The sequence below is a fragment of the Carcharhinus amblyrhynchos genome, chromosome 7 (assembly GCF_965287045.1).
Source record: "Carcharhinus amblyrhynchos chromosome 7, sCarAmb.v2.hapA, whole genome shotgun sequence".
Lineage (NCBI taxonomy): Eukaryota > Metazoa > Chordata > Chondrichthyes > Carcharhiniformes > Carcharhinidae > Carcharhinus > Carcharhinus amblyrhynchos.
The window spans coordinates 84,980,435-85,004,354 of NC_137330.1; the positions used below are offsets into that span (position 1 = coordinate 84,980,435).

General features: G+C 42.2%; 1 protein-coding gene across 3 annotated transcripts in view; it reads left to right on the forward strand.

Annotated features, from left to right (window-relative positions):
* Positions 1-23,920, forward strand: part of LOC145345094 (E3 ubiquitin-protein ligase RNF19A) — a 97,815-nt gene that overhangs the window by 51,242 nt on the left and 22,653 nt on the right. For all 3 annotated transcript variants that reach the window (XM_080192692.1, XM_080192694.1, XM_080192693.1), the window contains 2 exons: positions 2,472-3,366; positions 19,808-20,013. In XM_080192692.1, the coding sequence (XP_080048818.1) occupies positions 2,882-3,366; positions 19,808-20,013 (691 nt within the window). In that variant the 5' untranslated portion in view covers positions 2,472-2,881. The remainder of the gene's footprint in view (positions 1-2,471; positions 3,367-19,807; positions 20,014-23,920) is intronic.

The following is a 23,920-nucleotide window of genomic DNA, read 5'->3' on the forward strand; positions in this document are numbered from 1 at the left end:
GGGGGCCTATTGACGACACCCACCAGCGTCTTCCTCCCTTTGCTGTTCCTAATCTCTACCCACAACGATTCCACTTTCTGCTCCTTGGCTCCAATATCATCCCTTGCTACCATCCTGATGCTATCCTTAATCAGCAGAGCTACGCCCCCCCCTTTTTCCTCCCGCCTATCCTTCCTAAACACTTGATACCCCTGGACATTCAGCTCCCAGTCCCTGTCACCTTGCAGTCACGTCTCTGTAATGGCCACCAGATCATATCCATTTGTGCTGATCTGCGCCACCAGCTCATCCACTTTATTCCGAATGCTTCGTGCATTCAGATAAAGTGCCTTCATCCCAGCCTTCACCTGGACCCTATTTGCCAGAACTGGGACATCCTCGGCCTCTACCCTTACCTGTACTCTCTCCTTAACTTTAGACCCCGTAATGTCACCTACCCTCGCACCCTCCCCCGGCTAATTAGTTTAAAGCCCTGTCTACAGTCCTCTTTACTCGATTCGCCAAGACTCTGGTCCCAGCACGGTTCAGAGCAACCCCATGCCGCCCGAACAGGTTCCACCTACCCCAATACTGATGCCAATGCCCCATAAATTCAAACCCATTCCTCCCACACCAATCCCTGAGCCACCCATTCACTTCCTTAATCCTATCAACCGGGGGCGGGTGGATGTCACTTGCACTCCATTGACAATGGCACCCTCTCTCCCCCCGATGAGCCTCAGTGTCTGTAGCTCAGAGGCCAGCTCATCTACCTTGAGCTGGAGCTCCTCCAGCAACCTGCACTTACTGCAGACATGGTCACTGGGAAGGACCCTGGGGTCCACCAGTTCCCACATCATACAGAAACAACACATCACATGCCCCTCCATTATTCACTGTAGTAGTATCGAAAATTTCCACACGAACTTACTTGGCCCTTTTTCTCCCCAGCCCTTTAGATCTTAAGCCCTAGTAGCTCACTCTGCTGCCCGCTGTCTATACCAGGCCTCCTTTTAAACCTGGCGCTGATTTAAAGCCTGCTACCCCACAACTCCCTTCAAACCACTCCCTTAGAATTCTTAAAGCGGTAAATACAAAAAGCCCGCAAAAATGCTTTTAAATGATTTAAACAGTTCTACAAGGTAAGTTCTTACTGCAAAGTGCTTTAAACTTATTTAAACAGGTTTTTAACAGGTAATTTCTTATCTGTCCCTCTGCTCCTTCACTCATCTGCTCCAGCAAACAATGGAAGACTTCACCGTATGACCACCTGATAATTAAAGCCTGCTGCCCCACTACTCCCTTCTAACCACTCCCTTAGAATTCTTAAAGCGGTAAATACAAAAAGCCCGCAAAAATGCTTTTAAATGATTTAAACAGTTCCTCAAAGAATTCCAATAGATTTGTTGAGTATGATATCCGCTTTGTAAATTCATGCTGACTTTGTCTCATCATACCACTGCTTTCTAAATGCTGACATATGAAATCCATAGGGGTCCAAGACAAAGATGAAAAGAGTCTTTTCTGTGAAATTCTCTTTCTCAAAAAGCAGTGGGGGTTGGAGTTGTTGAATTTATTCAAGGCAAAATTAGCCAGATTTTTGATAAACAAATCAGACAAGGAGTGCAGACAGCAAAGTGGAGTTGAGTCCACAATTAAGTCAGCTGTGATGTTACTGTATGGCAGAGTGGGCTTGAAGGACTGAATGACTGCTCGCTCCTAAGTCTTATGTTCCTATGATGCACTAAATAAACCTTGTCCTAAAATAAGTCCAATCTGTTGTTTTCATCAAACGTGTCATTAGTGTACTATACTGGATGATTCCACACTCAACTGCAGAGTTCAGATCTGATTCTGTAAATGGGACAGACCTGTGTGGAGCCATAGTAAAAAGAGATGCATGAAGGAACGAGGTTTTTAGCAATCTTATTTTTCTTCTAATCATCAGCTTAAGGCCATAGGACATAGGAGCAGAATTACGCCACTCAGCCCATCGAGTCAACTCTACCATTCAATCATGGCTGATATTTTTCTCATTTCCATTCTCCTGTCTTTTTTTAAAATCTGTGTGAGTACAACAATCATATTTAACATGAATGAATAGGTAAGGAATCAAGTAAAATTGCTATTTTCGATAAGTATCTGGTATTTCCGATTGTAGTGGTGAGATTGATTTTCAGGTAGGGATTTATCACTAGTTTCATGCTACACAGACTTGATATCTCAAGGTGCTGCAGGTTCACCCTTCTTGATCTTCGACCTATTGTGATCATTATTTGAATATTGTGTTTGGGTTAAACTAGAAAGCTTGCACCAGGAAGTAGAAGTCACTATTCTGGGTGGTGTTTTTCACTTTCATGTGTGATGTTACTTTAAGTGAAGTACAATCACATTTACTGGTTGGATAAGTTTAGAATATTATTTGAGCATTTTGTATTGCAAGAATTTTTGTGTAACTAATTTCTCCTCCTTTTGGTCTCAACATCTTGCAGGTTTCATAACAAAAATGGACAAAACAATGAATATCGCAAGGTGACATAATCAAACTTCCAACACACACTGCTGTTCAATTCTGGGACTGCTTAATATCTCAACTTATGTATATCCATTCAGTGCTAAGCCATTTAAAAATCAGTGTTGTGATTCATGCTTCATATAATCTCCGTTGAACAAAACACTGGTTATTTCAGTATTGCTACTAATATTTAGGAACAACTGGATTTCCTAAGTGGAAGAAGAAACTTGCCATTTTTTCTTTGCAGTGTATCTTTGTAAAGATTTTGCCTTTCGATGATCGGCCGCTGTTTGATTTCAAACTTGGTATACTGTAGTCAATGGCTTTGGAAAACCATTAATGGAGTAACCGTGACTGTTTTTGTAACTTTATAGTATATTTAAGATCATGAAGAGACCAAATAAACATCGACAACTCCAATTCTTCAGCCTCTTCAGCAGGAAACCTAAATCAAAATCCAAGCTGGAGATGTCCACAGTTACAATTGAGGGAGTACATACAAAAACAGAAAATGAAGATGAGAAAAAGATGCCCTCCACCAACAGAACAACACAATCATCCAGTAATGAACAGTTATTGGGCACTCTGGAGTGTCCACTCTGCCTTCTTAGTCAACCTCGATCCCAGTTCCCAGAGATCATTTCCTGTCATCATCGATCTTGCCTGGATTGCTTACAGCAATATTTGAAAATTGAAATTTCAGAGAGTAGGGTCAATGTTGCCTGTCCGGAATGTTCTGAGTTATTTCATCCATCAGATATTCGTATGATTCTCAACAATGGCACTTTGATGGAAAAGTATGAGGAGTTCATGCTGCGAAGATACCTTGCATCTGATCCAGATGCCCGATGGTGCCCTGCACCCGATTGTAGGTATGTTCTGCATGGTAATCAGTTTGATTTGTTTTGTGTGTTACGTTTTCTCCACCTAATCATCATATAAATGGGAGGGGGAGGTTGAGAGGAGTGCTGGCTACTGACGTTCACCGGCAAGTAGCTGATAACTGAGCGGCAAGGTGAGTAAAGTCAAATTATTAATGTTGTTAATAATAGACTGAACACAAGTGCAAAGTAAGTAAATGAAATGTGAACAGGAGTCGGTCTCTCAAGCCTCCTCTGAATTCATAAAGGTCTTGGCTGATTTTTCGATCCCACTCCGCTTTTTGGCCTGATCCCTGTGCCCCTTGATTCCCTTAAATCTAATACCCTTTGGGTGAAAAAATTTCTCTGAAGTCCCGTTCTGAAGCCAAACTTTTATCCTGGGATTATGCCCCAGCTATCAGACGCATCCATAAAATCCAGTCCCAATGACATTGGGTCATGAACCCAATGCAAACACTTTTTTCCGAAATACAGAAGCCAGGTGGGTGCTGAAATCAGCAGTCAGTCCATCATTTAGATAAAAATCAAGAAAAGGCAATTGAGCTTATTAACAAGCTAATTGACCTGATAATATGTTGCCACAGAGAGTAAGGCAGTCAAGAGTGGACAAGCAACTCAACAATTCTGGTGAAAAAGCGGGAAGGCAAGAGGGGTCCCTCCTTTGGGAGGTGTGATACCCTGTGGGCCTTGGGCACCCACCCCTCCCAAAATGTTAACCCCGCCTCCCGCCCAACAGATCATGAAGTTACTCGCGCCTGGAATACATGCTATCAACTTCATGGGACTGCCACCCGATCAGATTAGCCAGCAGTTGTCAAGGGCTGGACTTTGTTCCACCGAGGGGATGAGATACTTGCTATACTTGTTCAGGCCACTCAGTGTACTATCGCCGTGGAGATAGCCATTTTTTTAACCTTTGTGACATTTAAATGTATTCACTTCAGCATTTTACTATCAACAACATTTAATAGAGCCTTGCACTGCAGAGCTGGATTGCAGTATGAACAGGCACAGGATTGTGCTCCAATTTGCCTTGGTGATATCCTGAATAGCAAGGCTTTTTAAGAGAACTTAAAAAGGTTTTTGCAAATATATACATATTGAAATTGTAAATGTTTAGTGGTGTAGAATGTGGCTACTTGGCCCTCTGCTTTTGATGTTTTTATGACCACTTGGATGCTAATGTTATATCGTCTAGTTTTCCCACTTATCAAAGCCATTTGTATTTCTGAATTACCCAGTGTCAGTTCAAATGTTGTAATTAATTTAGCATTGAATTGCCCCTTCTAGTAATGCATTCCATATCCTGTGTTTTTAAAAAGTGTTTTCTAATGTTGAGTTTAAGTTTAAATTATTAAGTTTTAATCTTTGATTCATCTGCCAATGGAAATAGTCTGTGTTTAATCAATCTGTTCCTTTTTCATTTAGAACACTTCCATCATATTCTCCCACACTCTTGGGTTTGCCATAGTTTTTCTAACTCTAAGTTTGGAACCCTCATTTCTTGCACCAGAATCTGCATTGCTCTCTCTACAGGAAGGCTCCATTGTCCTCCAGTGAGCAATTCCAAATTGCTTACAGTATGTCAGATGTGATCTGTCATATTTTACCTTTTAACTGCTTTGCATTTGTATTCAATCCTCAATATAAATTCCAGTTGTTTCTCTCCTTCCACCGACTTGTAAGGATTAATTCATGTGCACAGCCAGTTTTCTTTGCTTCCCCACTCAGTTGAGAAATGTGCTGTTTGTTATATTTCCATTATTCACTATTCTTCCCGAAATGTATTGCATCACTATTTTCTGTATTAAATGATGTTAGCCACTTTCCTGCCCATGCTTCCATGTTTTGTCCTCCTGTAGGCTCCTTCATAGTTAAACATTTTCTACTTTTCCTGGTTTGTTATTGTCATCAGATTTTCAGATTTGTTCCTTTGCTGATTATATGTGAGCATAATGCTGGTTCCTGATACACTTCACTAGTCGCTGTCTGAAAGGCTTCTGGTGACAGAAACCTTTCCTTTTTGCATTTCAACAATGTCTGTTTATTTCACCACATTTTTTTTATGCCATGGCAGCCTTAATATACTCATCCAATTTCTCAGATTTATCAAATTCCTCCTGGAAAACCACGCAAATTACATTTACCCCTCCTCTTCCATAAACCTATTTTTTTTACATTGCGTATATTGTTCAATAAAACTCAACCTGTTCTTCACAAATTCATGTCAACCATCTCAAACCAGTTTGTGTCCTTCTGAGTATTTACTTATCTCCAGATGTGGTCTCTCGTGATTCTCTTATGCTTATATGAGGTTAACTGATTGCCTGGTTTATCACTGCTCCCTTTTGGATTAGAGTTGTAACATTGCCAGTACATCCTTTGCAGCTGCAGCAAGAACTGAGTTTGAGAAATGGTCGAAATTTGAAAATCCTTCTGCTCCTCCCTCATTATCTTGCTTGTGTGTTCTGGAATTCATACAATTTAGTCCCGAGCATTTAGGAATTATTAGCATCTTTAAAAAATAATATCCTTTATTGAAAATTGAATGCTGGAAATCAGAAATAAACCAGAAAATTTTGGAAGTAGTCAGCAGGTCAGGTAGCATCTCTAAAGAGAAACAATTAGCAATTCAGATGGATAACGCTTCATTGGAACTGAGGAGATATTTCCCATATCCTTGTTGATATTTCTTTCCTCATCCAAAAATTTTTGAACACTTCCATAAGACACAGGAGCAGAATTAGGCCACTCAGCCCATCAATCATGGCTGATATTTTTCTCATCCCTATTCTCCTGCCTTTTTCCCCACAACTCCTGATCCCTTTATTAATCAAGAACCTGTCTGTCTCTGTCTCAAAGAAAATCAATGGCCTGGCCTCCACAGCTTTCTGCGGCAGAGAGTTCGACAGATTCAGCACATTCCGGCTGAAGAAATTCCTCCTCATCTCTGTTTTAAAGGATTGTCCCTTTAGCCTGAAGTTGTGCCCTCTGGTTCTAGTTTTTCCTACTAATGGAAACATCCTCTCCATGTCCACTCTATCCAGGCCTCGTAATATCCAGTAAGTTTCAAAAACATCCTCCCTCATTCTTCTAAACTCCAGTGAATACAGACCCACTGTCCTCCTCCATTCCTCATACAACAAGTTTTTTTGTTGAAGGGATCATTCTTGTGACCCTCCTCTGGACCCTTTCCAAGGCCAGCACATCCTTCCATAGATATGGGGCCCAAACTGCTCAAAATACTCCAAATGAGGTCTAACTAGAGTCTTATACAGCCTCAGAAGTACATCCCTTCTCTTGTATTCCAGCCCTCTTGACATGAACGCTAACATTGCATTTGCCTTCCTCACTGCCAACTGAACCTGCACATTAACCTAAAGAGAATCTTGAACAAGGACTTCCAAGTCCCTTTGTGCTTCTGATTTCCTAAGCATTTCCCCATCCAGAAAATAGTTCTTATCTTGATTCTTCCTTCCAAAGTGCATAACCTCACACTTTTCCACATTATATTTCATCTGACACTTCTTGGTTGCCGCACTTACGCAAGGATATTTTGGCCTTGGAGGGAGTGCAGAGGAGGTTTACTAGGCTGATGCCGGAGTTGAGGGGGTTGAGCTATGAGGAGAGGCTGAATAAACTAGGCTTGTACTCGTTAGAGTTTAGAAGAACGAGGGGAGATCTCATTGAGACATATAAGATGATGAATGGGATGGATAGGATAGAGGTGGAGAGACTCTTCCCGCTCAAAGGACAGTAGGACTAGGGGGCACAGCCTCAAGATAAAGGGGGGTGGGGGGTGGTTTAGAACGGAGTTGAGGAGGAACTTCTTCACTCAAAGGGAGGTGAATCTCTGGAATTCTCTGCCCGTTGAAGTGGTGGAGGCTGCCTCGCTAAATATTTTTAAGACGCGGGTTGATGGGTTTTTGATAAGCGAGGGGATTAAGGGTTATGGGGAGAGGGCAGGAAAGTGGAACTGAGCCACGACAGATCAGCCATGATGTTATTGAATGGCGGGGCAGGCTCGAAGGGCTAGATGGCCTACTCCTGCTCCTATTTCTTATGTTCGCCCACTCTCCTGGCCTGTTCAAGTCCTTCTGCAGCCCCCTGCTTCCTCAATACGACCCGTCCCTCTATATATTTTTCTATCGTCCGCAAACTTAGCAATAGTGCCTTCAGTTCCTTCTTCCAAATTGTTAATGTATATTATAAAATGTCGTGGTGGTCCCAGCACTGATCCCTGAGACACAACAATAGTCACCGGCTGGCATCCTGAAAAAGATCCCTTTATCCCCACTCTGTGACTTCTGCCAGTCAGCCAATCCTCTGTCCATGTCAGGACCTTATCTTAATACCATGGACTCTCAACTTATTTAACAATCTCCGATGCGGCACCTTGTCGAAGGTCTCCTGGAAATCTAAATAAATCATGTCCATTAATTCGCCATTATTTAACTTATGTTTTACTTCCTCAAAGAATTCTAACAGATTTGTCAGACATGACCTCCCCTTGACGAAGCTGTGCTGACTCAGTCCTATTTTGTCTTGCACTTCCAAGTACTCCACGATCTCATCTTCAATAATGGACTCGAAAATCGTGCCAAAGACCAAAGTCATACTAACTGGTCTATAATTTCCTGTCTGCTGTCTCCATCCCTTTTTAAACAGTGATGTTACATTAGCTACTTTCCAGTCCTCTGGGACCCTCCCTGCATCTGCTGATTCCTGAAAGATCACCACAAATGCCTCTGCAACTTCCTCAGCTATCTCTTTTAGAAATTCTGGGGTATAGTCTATCCAGTCCAGGTGATTTATCCACCTTTAGACCTTTTAGTTTCCCCAGAACCTTCTCATTAATGATGGCCACTACACTCACCTGTGCCCTCTGACTCTCCTGGAGCTCTGGCATCCCACAGGTGTCTTCCACCGTGAAGACTGATGCAAAGTAACAGTTCAGTTCCTCTGCCATTTCTTTGTTTCCTATTATTGCTCCGCCAGCCTCATTTTCCAGTGGTCCTCAATTCCTCAATTCTACACACAGAGGTTCTATGTCTTCTGATCCTATATCAATTTAACTTCATTTGCAACTAACAATGTGACCCCATCCCCTTTGACCATCTGCCTGTCTTTTCAATAGGAGACACATCCTTGGAATATTTAGATCCCAGCCCTGACCGATTATCTTCTGTAAATAATGATGCAAGCTATTCATTAAATAACTCTACCAGTTTCATGTAAGATTGAGGGTTTCAAGTTATAAAGCTCTTCTAATTAAAATAAAAACAGTCATTGTTAATTTCTAAAATTAAAGTCCTCATTGTATTTGACCTACAGGGTACGAATAACTAGTTTGTGTTAATCAAGTAGAATTTAATAAGTAAAGTTTCACACGTACTTAACAAGCAGTGAGGACAGCAGAGAAGTTTCTATTCTCTCAAGATCCCAAGAACACTTGAGGTTGTCAGCGCACAGGATGTCTCTTTCTTGTTTGTCTTTGAACTGTGTCCAGAAGAGTCATAACCCAGAAACCATGGAATCACTGCGCTGTCAAGGATTACAGTTTCTCATCTTTTATCCCCCATTCCTCCTCCCTTTTTTGGAGATGGTCTAAATTTACTCCTATTGGCGAGAGAATGCAAATCATCTCATGTCACTCCTCCTTTGCAACTCCTCGGAGTTCTGTAAACTCCAGAACTTTACAGTCCTTCACTAACAAATGCACATTTCCTTCCAGAAAGTGAGAAACAAGAAAGTTATGGTCTTATCAACACATCTTAACGCAAGTCCCACACTAAAGCCTTTAAGTTGAGGCCATTTTTTAAAGAAACATTAATGGGATATGAGTGTTGCTGGCTAGGTCAACAACAAGGTCACAAGGTGGTCACAAGAACTGCCTTTTTGAACTGCTGTAGTGCCCCCGAGATGTAGCATCCACAGTGCTGTTTCCACGGGAATTCCAGGATTTTGACCCAGTGACAATGAAGGAACAGCAATATATTTCCAAGTCAGGATGATGAATGACTTGGAGGGAAACTGCCAGGTGATGGTGTTCTCAAATATCTGCTGCACTTGTCCTTCTAGATGCTTGTAGTCGCGGGTTTGGGAGTGTTGCTGAAGGAACCTTGCATTCCTGCAGTGTGTTTTATAGATGGTGTACACAGCTGCCATTGCTCATCGTTGGTGGAGGGGTTGAATGTTTCTGGAAGGGGTAGCAATCAAACAAGCTGTTTTGTCCTGGATGGTGTTGAGCTTCTTGAGTGTTGTTGGAGCTGTATTCATCCAGGCAAGTGAAGAGTATTCCATAATACTGGACAGGCATTAAGGAATCAAGCGAAGACTTACTTGCTACAAGGTTCCTAGCCTTAGCCACAGATTTATATGGCTAGTCCAATTCTATGTCTGGTCACCTTCAGGATGTTGATATTGGGGGATTCGGTAATGGTAACGCCATTAAATATCATGGATGACGGTTAAATCCTCTCTTGTTGAAGATGGTCATTGCCTGACACCTATATAATGTGAATGTTACTTGCCAATTATCAGATCAAGTTTGGATATTATTCAGGTCTTGTTGCATTTGGACATGGACTGCTTCTGTATCTGAAGAGTTGCTGGTACTGAACATTGTGTGAACATCCCCACTTTTGACCTTATTGTGGAAGGAATGTCATTGATTAAGCAGCTAAAGATAATTGGGCTGAGGGCACTATCCTGAGCAATACCTCTGATCGTATCAGAGAATAAAGGTTTCCTCTCTGGTACAGATCAGTCAAGATGTGGGGATGCTGGCATTGGACTGGGGTATACACAGTAAGAAGTTTCTCAACACCGGGTTCAAGTCTAACAGGTTTATTTGGTAGCACAAGCCGCTAGCTTTCGGAGCAATGCTCCTTCATCAGGTGAGTGGGATTTCAGTTCACAAACAGGCATACAAAGACACAAACTCAATTTATAAAATAATGGTTGGAATGTGAGTCTTTACGGGTAATCAAGTCTTAAAGGTACAGACAGTGTGAGTGGAGAGAGAATTGAGCACAGGTTAAAGAGATGTATATTGTCTCCAGCCAGGATAGTTAGTGAGATTTTGCAAGCCCAGGCAAGTCGTGGGGGTTACAGATAGTGTGACATGAACCCAAGATCCTGGTTTAGGCTGTCTTCATGTGTGCGGAGCTTGGCTATCAGTCTCTGCTCAGCGACTCTGCGTTGTTCATGTGTCGTGAAAGCCACCTTGGAGAACGCTTACCCGAAGGTCAGAGGCTGAATGCCCATGACCGCTGAAGTGTTCCCCACCAGGAAGAGAACACTCTTGCCTGGTGATTGTCGACCGGTGTTCATTCAGCCGTTGTTGTAGCGCCTCATGGTCTCCCCAATGTACCATGCCTTGGGACATCGTTTCCTGCAGCGTATCAGGTAGACAACGTTGGCTGAGTTACAAGAGTATGTACCGTGCACCTGGTGGATGGTGTTCTCATGCGAGATGATGACATCTGTATTGATGATCTGGCATGTCTTGCAAAGGTTACTGTGGCAGGTTGTGTGGTGTTGTGGTCACTGTTCTCCTGAAGGCTGGGTAGTTTGCTGCGGACAATAGTCTGTTTGAGGTTGTGCAGTTTATTGAAGACAAGATGTGGGGATGGCCTTGGCGAGAATGTTCGTCGTCTTCAGTGACATGTTGAAGGCTACAACATCTTTGGAACTGTCTTGACAGCTGCCCTGTCTTTTTTCCAGAAGCTTTTCCATCCACTCCATTGGGATTCTGGTTGCTGGTGCAAAAAAGGCAACCTAACCCCAGATTATGATGTGCTCCACCTCTATCAATGTATTAGTTTTCTCTCGGCTGTTTTCACTGAAGAAACTACTTTAGAACCACATAATCACAGAATGCATCAAGTGAAGAAGGAAGTCATTTGGTCTGCTGTGCTTGTGCTGGCCTCTAAAGGAGTAATCACCTAATGCCATTCCCCTGAACTTTTTCTTACTCAGATAATGATTTTGAAAACCTCAATTGTCCCTGCTTTCACCACATTCTCACTGAGTGCACTCCTGATGCTAATCATTCACTGTGAGAACATTTTCCTTGTGTCACTATTGCTTCTTTTGCAGTTACCCTGAAACTGTGCCCTCGGGATTTTTGAACCTTCGATCAATGGGAATATTATCTCCCTATCCACTCTGACCCCCTCATGATTTTGAGTCCCTCTACGAAATCTCTTCTCAACTTTCTGTCCTCCAAGGAGGGAACTTTCAACTTCTCCAATCTTTCTAAGTAACTGAAATCCCTCACCCTGGAACCAATCTTTTCTGTGCCCTCTGTCATCCTTCACATCTTCCCTTAAGTGTGGTGCCCAGAACTGGACTCAATCCTCCCGTTGAGCCAGTGTTTTATGTAGATTTAACATAACCTCCTTGCGTTTGTAATTTGTGCCCCTATTTATAAAGCCCAGAATGCCATGTGTTCAGTTAAATGCTCTATCTCAGCTTGTCAAAGTGCGGCACCCGCTAAGTGCTGGCTCAAGTCTCTGGAGTGGGGCTTGAATGCGCGTGTTTCTGACTCTGAAATAAGAGAGAGTGCAATTTCTTTTCATTTGGCCATGCCACACACATTCCTGTTGTTGTGTATTTATCTTACAAGCATTCTCCCTTGCTAGCCAGATGAGAATCAATGATTTACTAATGCACATATACATCCAGGTCTCTCTACTCCTGCAACTCTTTAGAATTGTACTCTTTTATATTGCATCTCTGAATTATTCTTAGTAAAACAAATCATAGTCAATTGTGTTGCTTAAACCTGCTGTTTTTCTTGCACCCGCTCCATTCTTTACCTCATGGGCATCAAGTGCAGTGTACCCTTTGGAAAATTCTGTTCCCTTTAGTGGGCTGTCAAAATTTAGCCTTTATTTCTTCAAAGATAGGCTACCAGTACTAGACCAAGCTAGAGTCACAGACTCACCACATGGACCCTTGCCGAACATGGCAAGGTCTACAAGACATAAGAGGCTACAAGATGAAGGTATGTAAAATCGTCAGCACTAGTGCACCCAATGCTCTGTGCATTCTAAGCCCGTTCTGAGCAAGAGGTCAATGGGAGCCTGGGAGCCTCAAAGTGAGAACATAAGAACATAAGAAATAGGAGCAGGAGTAGGCCATCTAGCCCTTCGAGCCTGCCCCACCATTCAATAACATCATAGCTGATCTGTCGTGGCTCAGTTCCACATTCCCACCCTCTCCCCATAACCCTTAATCCCCTCGCTTATCAAAAACCCATCAACCCGCATCTTAAAAATATTTAGCGAGGCAGCCTCCACCACTTCAACAGGCTGAGAATTCCAGAGATTCACCACCCTTTGAGTGAAGAAGTTCCTCCTCAACTCCGTTCTAAACCGCCCCCCCTTTATCTTGAGGCTGTGCCCCCTAGTCCTACTGTCCTTTCTGAGCGGGAAGAGTCTCTCCACCTCTATCCTATCCATCCCATTCATCATCTTATATGTCTCAATGAGATCTCCCCTCATTCTTCTAAACTCTAACGAGTACAAGCCTAGTTTATTCAGCCTCTCCTCATAGCTCAACCCCCTCAACTCTGGTATCAGCCTAGTAAACCTCCTCTGCACTCCCTCCAAGGCCAAAATATCCTTGCGTAAGTGCGGCGACCAAAACTGCACACAGTACTCCAGCTGCGACCTCACCAATGCCCTATACAGCTGCAGCAAGACCTCCCTACTTTTATATTCAATCTCCCTCGCTATGAAGGCCAGCATCCCATTAGCCTTCCTGACCACCTGCTGCACCTGCAGGCTGGGTTTTTGCGACTCATGCACAAGGACCCCGAGGTCCCTCTGCACCGTCGCCTGCTGCAGTTTTTCGCCACGTAAGTAATAGTCCTTCCTACCATTATTCCTGCCAAAGTGGACCACCTCGCACTTGCCAACATTAAATTCCATTTGCCAGTTCCTGGCCCATTCGCCCAGCCTATCTCAAACCTTCTGCAGACTCTCCACACCCTCCGCGCAATTTGCCGTTCCACCAATCTTGGTGTCATCAGCAAATTTCGACACCATACACTCGGTTCCCTCCTCCAGATCATCCATGTAAATGGTAAATATCTGAGGCCCCAGCACTGACCCCTAGGGCACTCCACTAGTCACCAACCGCCAATCCGAATAGCACCCATTAACCTCCACTCTCTGCCTCCTATTTGACAACCAATCCTCTATCCACGCTAACACCCTACCCCCAACTCCATGCCCCCTTACCTTCTGCAGTAACCTCTTGTGAGGTACCTTGTCAAACGCCTTCTGAAAATCAAGAAAGACCACATCCACCGGCTCTCCTCTATCCACCGCCCTAGACACATCCTCCTAGAACTCCAATAAATTTGTCAGACACGACTTCCCCTTAACGAAACCGTGCTGCATCTGCTCTATCGAGCAATTCCCCTCAAGATGCCTCGCTATTTCCCTCAAGATGCCTCGCTATTTCCCTCAAGATGCCTCGCTATTTCCCTCAAGATGCCTCGCTATTTCCCTCAAGATGCCTCGCTATTTCCCTCAAGATGCCTCGCTATTTCCCTCAAGATGCCTCGCTATTTCCCTCAAGATGCCTCGCTATTTCCCTCAAGATGCCTCGCTATTTCCCTCAAGATGCCTCGCTATTTCCCTCAAGATGCCTCGCTATTTCCCTCAAGATGCCTCGCTATTTCCCTCAAGATGCCTCGCTATTTCCCTCAAGATGCCTCGCTATTTCCTCCTTGATGACGGATTCTAACATTTTACCTACAACAGACGTTAAACTAACCGGCCTATAATTCCCTGCCTTTTACCTGGCACCCTTCTTAAACAACGGCGTAACATTAGCCGTTTTCTACTCTTCCGGCCCTTCCCTGGAATCCAGCGATGTTTGGAAAATAACCACCAAGGCATCCACTATCACCTCCACCATTTCTTTCAGAACCCTCGGATGCATTCCATCCGGTCCTGGGGACTTGTCCACAATCAGTCCCTCCAGTCTGTCGAGCACCGCCTCTCTAGTAACAATAATGTCATTGAGACCCTCCAGTCCTACCACCTTTCCATCGCTAACACCCGGCAAATTATTCACGTCCTCCTCCGTGAAGGGCGAAACAAAAAAGTTATTCAAGACCTCAGCCATTTCCCCATCCCCTACCACTAAGTTCCCCCTCTCATCCTCTAAGGGTCCAACGTTCACCCTAGCCAGCCTCTTCCTTTTTATATATTTATAAAAACTCTTGCTATCCTTTTTTATATTAAGCACTAGCCCAGCTTCATAGTTTCTCCTACCCTTCTTTATCAACTTCTTTGTCAATCTTTGTTGACATTTAGACCTCTCCCAATCCTCTTCTCGTCCACTACTCTTAGCTACTCTAATCACCTCCGCTTTTAATTTAACACTTTCCTTCACCTCCTTCGTTATCCACGACTTATTACCTCTCCTCCTACGGTCCTTTTTAACCATCGGAATAAATTTCTGCTGAGCACCAAGAAAGGCCTCCTTAAAGATCCTCCACTGCTCCTCAGCAGACCTACCTTCCAACGCACTCCCCCGGTCAACATTCGCCAATTCTTCTCTCATCCTACCGTACTCCCCTCTGTTCAAACAAAGGACGCGTGTCTGGGAACCCACTTTCTCCTCCTCCATCTGCACCAGAAACTCCTCCATACAATGATCACTCTCCCCAAGAGGATCCTTCACCACAAGGTCCCTAATTCTATCCGCCTCATTACATAACACCAGAGGTCATCAGTGCAGATGTCAGAGCAACCTTCTCAAAGGTTAACCTATGGAAGGCGACTGGCACAGATGGGGTACCGGGACGAGTGCGCAGCTTCTGTGCAGGCCAGCTGGGGAGTGTATTTATTGACATTTCAACTTCTCTTTTCCACAATCTGAGTCACTATCTCCTTCAAGAAGGCGACCAAAATCCTAGTAGCAAAGAAAAGCCAGGCAGCGTGCCTTAATGACTATTGTCCGCTGGCTTTGACATCTATCATCATGAGGTGCTTTGAAAGGTCAGTCATGGCACGAATCAATTCCGGCTTCCCAGACTGCCTGGATCCACTACAGTTCTCCTACTGCCGCAACGGGTCCACAGCAGACGCCGTCTCCTTGTTCCTAACTCAGCCCCTGAACACCTGATAACAAGGATACCTATGTCAGACTTCTACTTATCGACTACAGCACAGCCTTCAACACAATTATTCCTATGAAACATGTCTCCAAACTCCTTGGCCTGGTGATCGGCTCCTCCCTGTGTGACTGGATCCTGAATTTTCTAACCTACAGATCACAGTCAGTAAGGATAGGCAACAACACCACCTCCATGCTCATCTACAATACCGGTGCTCCACGAGGCTGTGTCCTTGGCCCCTTATTATACTTCTTATACACCTATGACTTGGTGGCCAAATTCCACTCCAACTCATTTTTCAAGTTTGTTGACGACACCACTGTAGTGGGTTGCATCTCAAACAGTGATGAGACACAGTACAGGAAAGAGAGAATCTGGTAAACTGGTGCAATTACAATAATCTCTCCCTCGATGTCAACAACTTCAGGAAGCGTTGTGGAAAACATGCCACTGTCCACGTCAAGGTGGACGAAATAGAAATGGTTGAGAGCTTCAAGTTTTTATATGACCAGATCACCAACAACATGTTCTGGTCCCTCCATGCCGACGCTATGGTTAAGGAAACCCACCAATGCATCTGCTTTCTCAGGAGACTAATGAAATTTGGCATGTCTACTGCGACACTCTCCAACTTTCACAGATGCACCATAGAAAGCATTCTTTCTGGTTGTATCACAGCTTGATATGGCTCCTGCACTGTGCAACATCACAAACTACAAAGAGTCGTGAATGAAGCCCAGTCCATCACTCACCAACCTATTGACTCTGTCTATACTTCTCGCTGCTTCGGTAAAAGAGCCAGCACAATTAAGGACCCCATGCACCCTGCACATGCTGTTTTCTACCACCTTCTGCTGGGAAAATGATATAAACACCTGAGGACATCTCATCTTCCCTGCTGCCATCAGACTTTTGAATGGACCCGCCTTGCATTAAGTTGATCTTTCTTTACACCATAGCTGTGACAGTAACACTACATTCTGCACTGTCTTTTCCTTCTCTGTATGTTGTGCTTTGACTGTATAGCACGCAAGAAACAATTATACTAATACGTGTGACCATAATAAATCAAAACATATTTCTGCTCCCCACTGGAGGTGATAAACACACCCCTGAAATATTTCATGCCTGGTGTATTACAGAATATATTCAGCTGATGCTTCACCTTATCATTCTTCTGATACATTTTGCATGTTCCTCCTGGATACTTTGGATCAGGAAGGCCCACACCACTTCACCAGATTCATGCACACCAATATCAAAATACTAAAGAATGTCATTTTTCTACTGGTCCTGGCCTTTTAACTTAAGGCCAAAAGTGTGCTCCATGCCAGATTGTCAATTGAGCTTGAGCATAGTCCGTTTAAGGTCTCCCACATTTCCCTGTTACTAAAAATAAAGTAGGCATTGCTTTTTTTAAATTAGTAGGGGAGACAGCAATAGCATAAGGAAGAGAAATAATGGATCACTCACTGCAGTCATCTTTTCCTTATAACATTTAATACACTTAGATATTGTGTTTGGAATAATCATCATTATTATTGTCAGTTAGAAGATTATTTCCATGAAGAATTTTAAAAAAATGTATTTCACTTTTTTGTAGTTCTTCTTTTGTTTCTATATTTTGCACTGGACCTCCATGGAATCAAGCTGTGTGAGCTAAATGATTTATAGCAGTCCATTCCAGCTCAGTAATAGATCCCCCTGCAGTATAATCCTCCTTTTATTGATACCTTTGTATCTGGCTACTTAACTTCTTTTTAAAATGCCTAAACCCATTGATGGATCCTCTTGATGGACACTTTTCCGAAGGGGAAATGTTTAGGGCAAGCGGACATTTAAATGCAGTACATAAAACGAGAATCCAACTTGGAAAAAATACTTTAAAAAATTCTGACCCATTTGACCATTAGATTTTGTGCCCGGGGAGTATAAACCATAACTTTTCACGTCCTTGGTTATCTTCTGCTGGAGCCCATACAGTTTTAGCTATATGCCAATTTGTTCATTCTTAAATGTTCCACCATCTGATCTTGTCAGTCATAGTATCACCAATATCAAAATAAGTGCCTGTGTTAAAACTGTTTTATGCTAGAGTAGCAACTATCCATAAGTCAGATGCACAATCAAATAATGGAGCTTCTGGACTTTCCTGTGTTGACTTTGGATGGGTCATTAATCTAATAATTCAGGAAATTACAGTGAATAAATACCAGTCCTGACGTAGAGTGTTTTTGCATGTCCCAGTGAACTGCTAAAATATCTTGGTTAAGCAAAGTAAACCAATCTTAGGTGAGCAAACATATTTTGAATAGTATCTGTATGCCAAAAACTAATCTGTGTCATCTAAGGATCAACAGGCAAGGTTCATTTTGAGTTCATAGAGTCATAGAATGATTCCAACACAGAAGGAGGCTATTTGGTCTGCTGTTCTTGTGCTTCTGCTAGTCTCACATAATCCCCTCTCCTTGACTTTGCCTGTAGCCTGATAAATTTCTCTTCAGGTGCTTATCAAATTCCCTTTCTTTGAAAACCATGACTCAATCTGCTGCCACTACACTCTCAGGTAATGCACGTCAGATCCCAACCACTTTCTATGTAAACGTTTTCCTTGCGTTGCCCTCTTCTTGTCATTCAACTCAATTTGGTGCCTGTGATTCTCAATCCATTTGCCAATGGGAACAATTGTTCTCCATCCATCCTATCCTGACCCTTGTGATTTTGAGCACCTCTATCAAATTCTTACTCTTTGTGGAACATTGATCCAGCTTCTCCAATCAATCTACTGAAGTCCCTCACTATTGGAACCATTCTTGTAAATCTTTCTTGCACCCTCTCTAAAGTCTTCAAGTCCTTCCTAAAGATCAGTGGTCAGAATTGAAAACTGCACTCTAGTTCAAGCTGAATCAGTGTTTTATAAAGCTTCTTCATAATTTCCTTGCTATTATTTTATGCCTCTATGAAAAAAACCAGAATCCCAAATGCCAGTTTTAACTACTTCCTCAAACTATCCTGCCATCTTCAACATGTGCATAACTACTTCAGATGTTTCTGTTCTTGAAGCCCTTTATGAATTATACTTTTTCTTTTATATTACCTCTCCTCATTCTTTCTTAGTAAGTAGTTTCACAACACCAGGAGCACTGCCCCTTCATCAGGTGAGTGCTACCAAATAAACCTGTTAACTTTAATTAATCTGGTGTTGTGAGATTACTTACTGTGCCTACCCCAGTCCAACACCAGCAACTCCACATCATTCTTTCCTACAAAACATATCATTTCTCAATTCTTTGCATTGAAGTTAATCTGCCAAATGTTCATCCAGTTCATCAGTTTGTGTCTATTTGAAGCTTATCATCCTTTTTATTATTCACAGTACTTTTTCAAGCTTGATTCTAACACAGAGAATATAGATTTATTTCCTTGAAATACTTTTATTGATCACATTTCATACTAAATATAAGGCTGTATTGATAGAAATTTAGCATTAAAATGCCTTGTCTCTTCAATTTTTCTATTCTACAATGATAGAGTGACTTATCAAGTAGGCATTTTTTGGTCTGGTCTTCAACAGTGGGATACACTCATTCGGCCCAGAAAGCTGTCATTCACCCTGTTGAGTTAATACTGGCTCTCCATAGAGCCATCTTGTAAATTCCATCTTCTCCTTTATCTTTGTATTTGTAGCTCTGCCAGTTATTTCCCTCAAGTGTCCATCCTATTTTCCTTTTGAAATCATTGATTGTCATTGTTTCCACCACCCTCATTAGCAGCATGCTCCAGAATCCCCAATAGGGCAATTTTATTGGTAATTACCAGCAACATTCACTCACTTACTGAAAGCAAAGATCCAGCAAGCCCAGGCTAGTTAAGTGTGTTTAGTAATTCAATAACCTAATTGTATCTGACAGTGGTGTTTGTCGCAAACCTAATTGTTTTTGTAAAGAAACATCTTTACACTGAGAATATCTGGTAGCATCTTTAGAAGCTTCCCGTTTAGGCATTTTTTTTAACCACTGATGTTTTCACAATGCTGGCCTCTGAGAAAGTAATTAATGTAATAAAACGCAAATGCTTCTGAGCTTATTTTATAGATTGGACTGGCTCTTTGCTGTGTAACTTCATATTGGTCAACAAGCTGCTGGAATTTACCCATTTGTGTAATGCATGTGCTTTGGGATGTATTAAAATGATGAATGACAATGTGTTACACATCTCACTTCCACGTCGAGCTTGTATTCTCTGTCAATTTGCAACTGATGTTTTGTGCACTCGGACTCTCTACAGTTATGGAGTAATTGCCAGTGGTTGTGCAACTTGCCCGAAGCTGACATGTGAGCGGTCAGGCTGTGCGACTGAATTCTGTTACCACTGTAAACAACTTTGGCACCCAGACCAAACCTGCAGTGAGGCTCGTAAACAGAGAGATGTGTTTGTGGCTGGAATAGAAAAACACTCTACCTCTCTTATTAACAGCGAAGAATCAGACAATGGTAAATATCACTTTTTCTTGGAAGGCAAAAATTTCATCGGTTATTTTCATTAAAGCTTAATAGGTAAATGCGTTTAAAATAAATTGCTCCGAAAGAGATCAAAGTAAAATGCAAATGAGGAAATGTACTGCTTTGGTCCACCAGCAAGATGAAAGTGCATAATTGTGCCGAAGTTCTGTGCCAATTGAATCTCAATTGTATTTTGTTAGGTCACATTCAAATGTTGTAGGAAGGTGACCGAATTGTAGTAGTCAACAAATAAATGAGACACTTATACAATTTTGTGCAATTCCCTAAGTATTTAGTTGCATCTAGGTTGCTACCACTTATAGGCTTTTTGAAAGAAGTCACACAAATTGTCAAATAATCTGGCATTAGAGTTGTTAATATTTTCACTGGGTAGGGGGTATTTAAATGTGTGATTGGAGAGGTCATCACACTGTGTTACAGTCAACCCAGTAAATCTTCCATGTTTCTTTTCTGAGACTGTTGAATTGTATAGTGACATTCGTCCCTGCTTATGGTGAACCAAAAGTTGAAAGGTACAATCTGAAACAATTCAGTCAGACAAATTTTCCATGCAACAAGGAAGGGAAAGATTTTGTGCTAGTGATTTTTTTCTCTGCCATATTCAGTGTTTTTACTCCCTTTGCACGAGTACAAGCAAAATTATTAAGAATGCCAAAGACAAATGGCTAAATTCCATGGATGAAATCGACATTAAGCTAAACAGGAAATAATTTTTGCTACTCTCGTATGAACTAGGATCTGGGAAAGAATTTGCCTCAGTCTTACTAGCTTTCTCGATGTCATCTTTGCACCATTGCTGTTTATCCCCCTTTCCTCTGTTGGCTCTTAATGGTAATAACTTGGCATCCAGATAGATTGTAGTTTACAGATTATCCAATAAATCAATTCCAAATTACTCAGTAATGGAAGCAGATTCAGTAGCTACTGCACTGTGATCAGACCAGGCGCAATTAAGACGCCTGTGATTGCAGTAATCACAGAGATTCCCATCTCATGGTACCACTGTTCAAGATAAATCAGATCTTCAACAAAATTTAATCTTACTGATTTAAATAATTCTAGCTGCTGCTGGTTGGACTCCTTGTTTCCAAGCCCAGAAAGGTTGAGTCTGCCCGCAGTACACAACGACACATGTACCTCACTTGACTGCAGGCCTCCAAATTCTAATTGCAACTGGTGACTGTGCAGATATACCATTCTAATTAAAGTTGTTACATTTGTCTCTACCACACTGGCAAAGATGGATTTCCCTCCACCCCTCCCAGCTCATCACACTTCAGAGCAGGACGAAGTAGTTTGTTAAAGCAGTAATTCAAATCTGTGCTGGGTCTCCCCAGTGTAGAGATTGGCATCAGCACAGTGCAATGGATTGGCAAAAATCTACAAATTCATGTCTTTGACCCACATGAAATGACTTGCTGCCCCACGCGAGCAGAGTTTTTTGAGATGCTGAGTATTTTGTAACTTGTCTAACCTGCATCACTTGTTCAAGAAGATACACCAAGAAAGAGTGCATCAAAGAAAAGAAGAACAGAAATTTGGGGAGGTGGCTGCAATGTCCTTTTATTTCCTTGAGAAACACCACTTTATACTTGAAAAGGTGGTGGTAAACTGCCTTCTTTAACCCCTGCAGTCCACATGATGGAGGTGCAGCCAGTCAGTTCCAGATTTTCACTCTACAACAGTGAAAGAATGGTGATGTATTTCCAAGTCATGATGGTGTGTGGCTTGGAGGAAACTTCCAGGTGTTTGTGTTCCCATGTGCCTGGTGCCTTCATCTTTCTGGATGGTAGTGATCATAGGTTTGGAAGGTGCTGTCTAAGGAACCTTGGTGAGTTCCTGCAGTGCATCTTCTAGATGATGCACATCGCTGCCACTGTGTTAGTGGTGGCGGGAGCGAATGTTTGTGGAAGGGGTGTGGCAATCAAGTAAGTTTTTTTTTGTCCAATGGCATCAAGCTTCTTGAGTTATTGGAGCTGCAGTCATTAAGACAAATAGAGAGTATGCCATCATTTGACTTTTGACTTGTGCCTTGTGGACAAACTTTGGGGATTCAGCAGGTGAGTTACTTTCCACAAGATTCTTAGCCTCTGACTACTTGCTCTTGCAGCCACAGGAGAGCCAGATGAGTTCCATCAAATCCCTGAGCCACCATTAAGTTCCAGTGGACTAAGAGAGAATTTCTGTCAAGTGACTTATTAATGAGCCAAGCTGACCATTCTGCCACTGGCAGGTGAGATTCCCCTGTTGGGCCTTTTCAGCCCTTAACTGGACAGTTTTCCTGACACCAGGAGTTCAGTGTGGATTCTTCTTCCATTATGCCTACCCAGCAGGCTCCATTAAATTCTGTCCTGTAAGTACTTCTGTAGACCCCATAAAACCACGATCATTGAATAAGTTTAAATGTAATTGCATTATGTTTTATGTACTGTAGCAAGAACAACAAAACTGGAGATAAAAATAGTTTGCAGGAATTCACTTTCTGTAGGGTAATGTCTCCAATTCCTATCCTCCCTCTTCCCCAAAATTAAGAATCATTGTTTATTGCACTGGAGTTCTGGGGAATGACCTCAACCTCTCGAGCTACCCCAAAATTTAATGGGTTTTTTTCACAATCTCTTGGAGATATTTGCTCCATTGTTTCATCAGGACAAAGTTGTCAATTAAACAACAACAACAACATGATTCTTGATTCCTGTCTAACAACCTCCAAAATAGTGTGGAGCAAACTGTATTTTGCAGGATCTCCCATCATCACCATATCTGTGGCAGAGTGTTAATGTGTTAAACAGAAAAATGTACATGGAGGAATTCCTATGCACGCTGAATGGGTTTCTTGCACATTTTTTACCCAACAAAATATTGTTAACACTATGTGCATGGGTCTGTTGACTTGTTTTAAGAGAAGTCTCCTGATTTGGTTGAATTTTGTTCAACCCAACAAGTAATGAAATATTTTCTCAGAAATGTTGTCTTTAGAAACTAGTATCAAATTTCTTTTGGCTCCTTGGCTCCTAGAAAGCCTGTGAATAGGAAGGATAAAAAATTACTGATAGGGGTCAAGTGTGAACAGAGAATGGAATACTACCAAATATAAACTTTATTTTTGAAATTAAGTCAATGGAAAAATACAGGAGAATAAACATAAGCAAATTAAAGCACACATGTTTTTGGATCAATATAAACCAACAAACGTAAAGCTTTAAAAATTAAACTGGAGATGGGAAGAATTTGAACCTATTGTAAATTTCATTTTAATATGTAACACACAAGAACGGCACAGCAGTTAGCACTGCTGCCTCACAGTGTCTCGGACCTAGGTTTGATTCCTGGCTTGGATGATTGTGTGGAGTCTGCACGTTCTCCCCGTGTCTGCGTGAGTTTCCTCTGGGTGCTCCGGTTTCCTCCATCAGTCCAAAGGACATGCTACTTAGGTGCATTGGCCATGCTAAATTCTCCCTCAGTGTACCCGAACAGGCACCGGAGCGTGGTGACTCAGGGATTTTCACAGTATCTTAATTGCAATGTTAATGTAAGCCTACGTGTGACACTAATAAATAAACCTTAAACCTTAAAATCATGTTTTCTTTAAAAGAAGACTTGATTGAAGTAAGGTGAATTAATGCATCTTGCCCAAGTTGTATTCCTATTGATTGACTTTTGTTCTGTGTTGTATGACTCTTATTCAACATATTGTGTCTATCAGCTCTTTGAAAGAGCCAACCGATTCGTCACATTCCTCTTTTCTTGCCATATAGCCCTAGAAATGTTTCCTTTTGAGTATATATACAATTCTGTTTTGATAGTATTGAATCTGCTTCCCCCACCCCTTCAGGCAATGAATTTCAAATCATCATAATTTCATTGAGTTAAACAA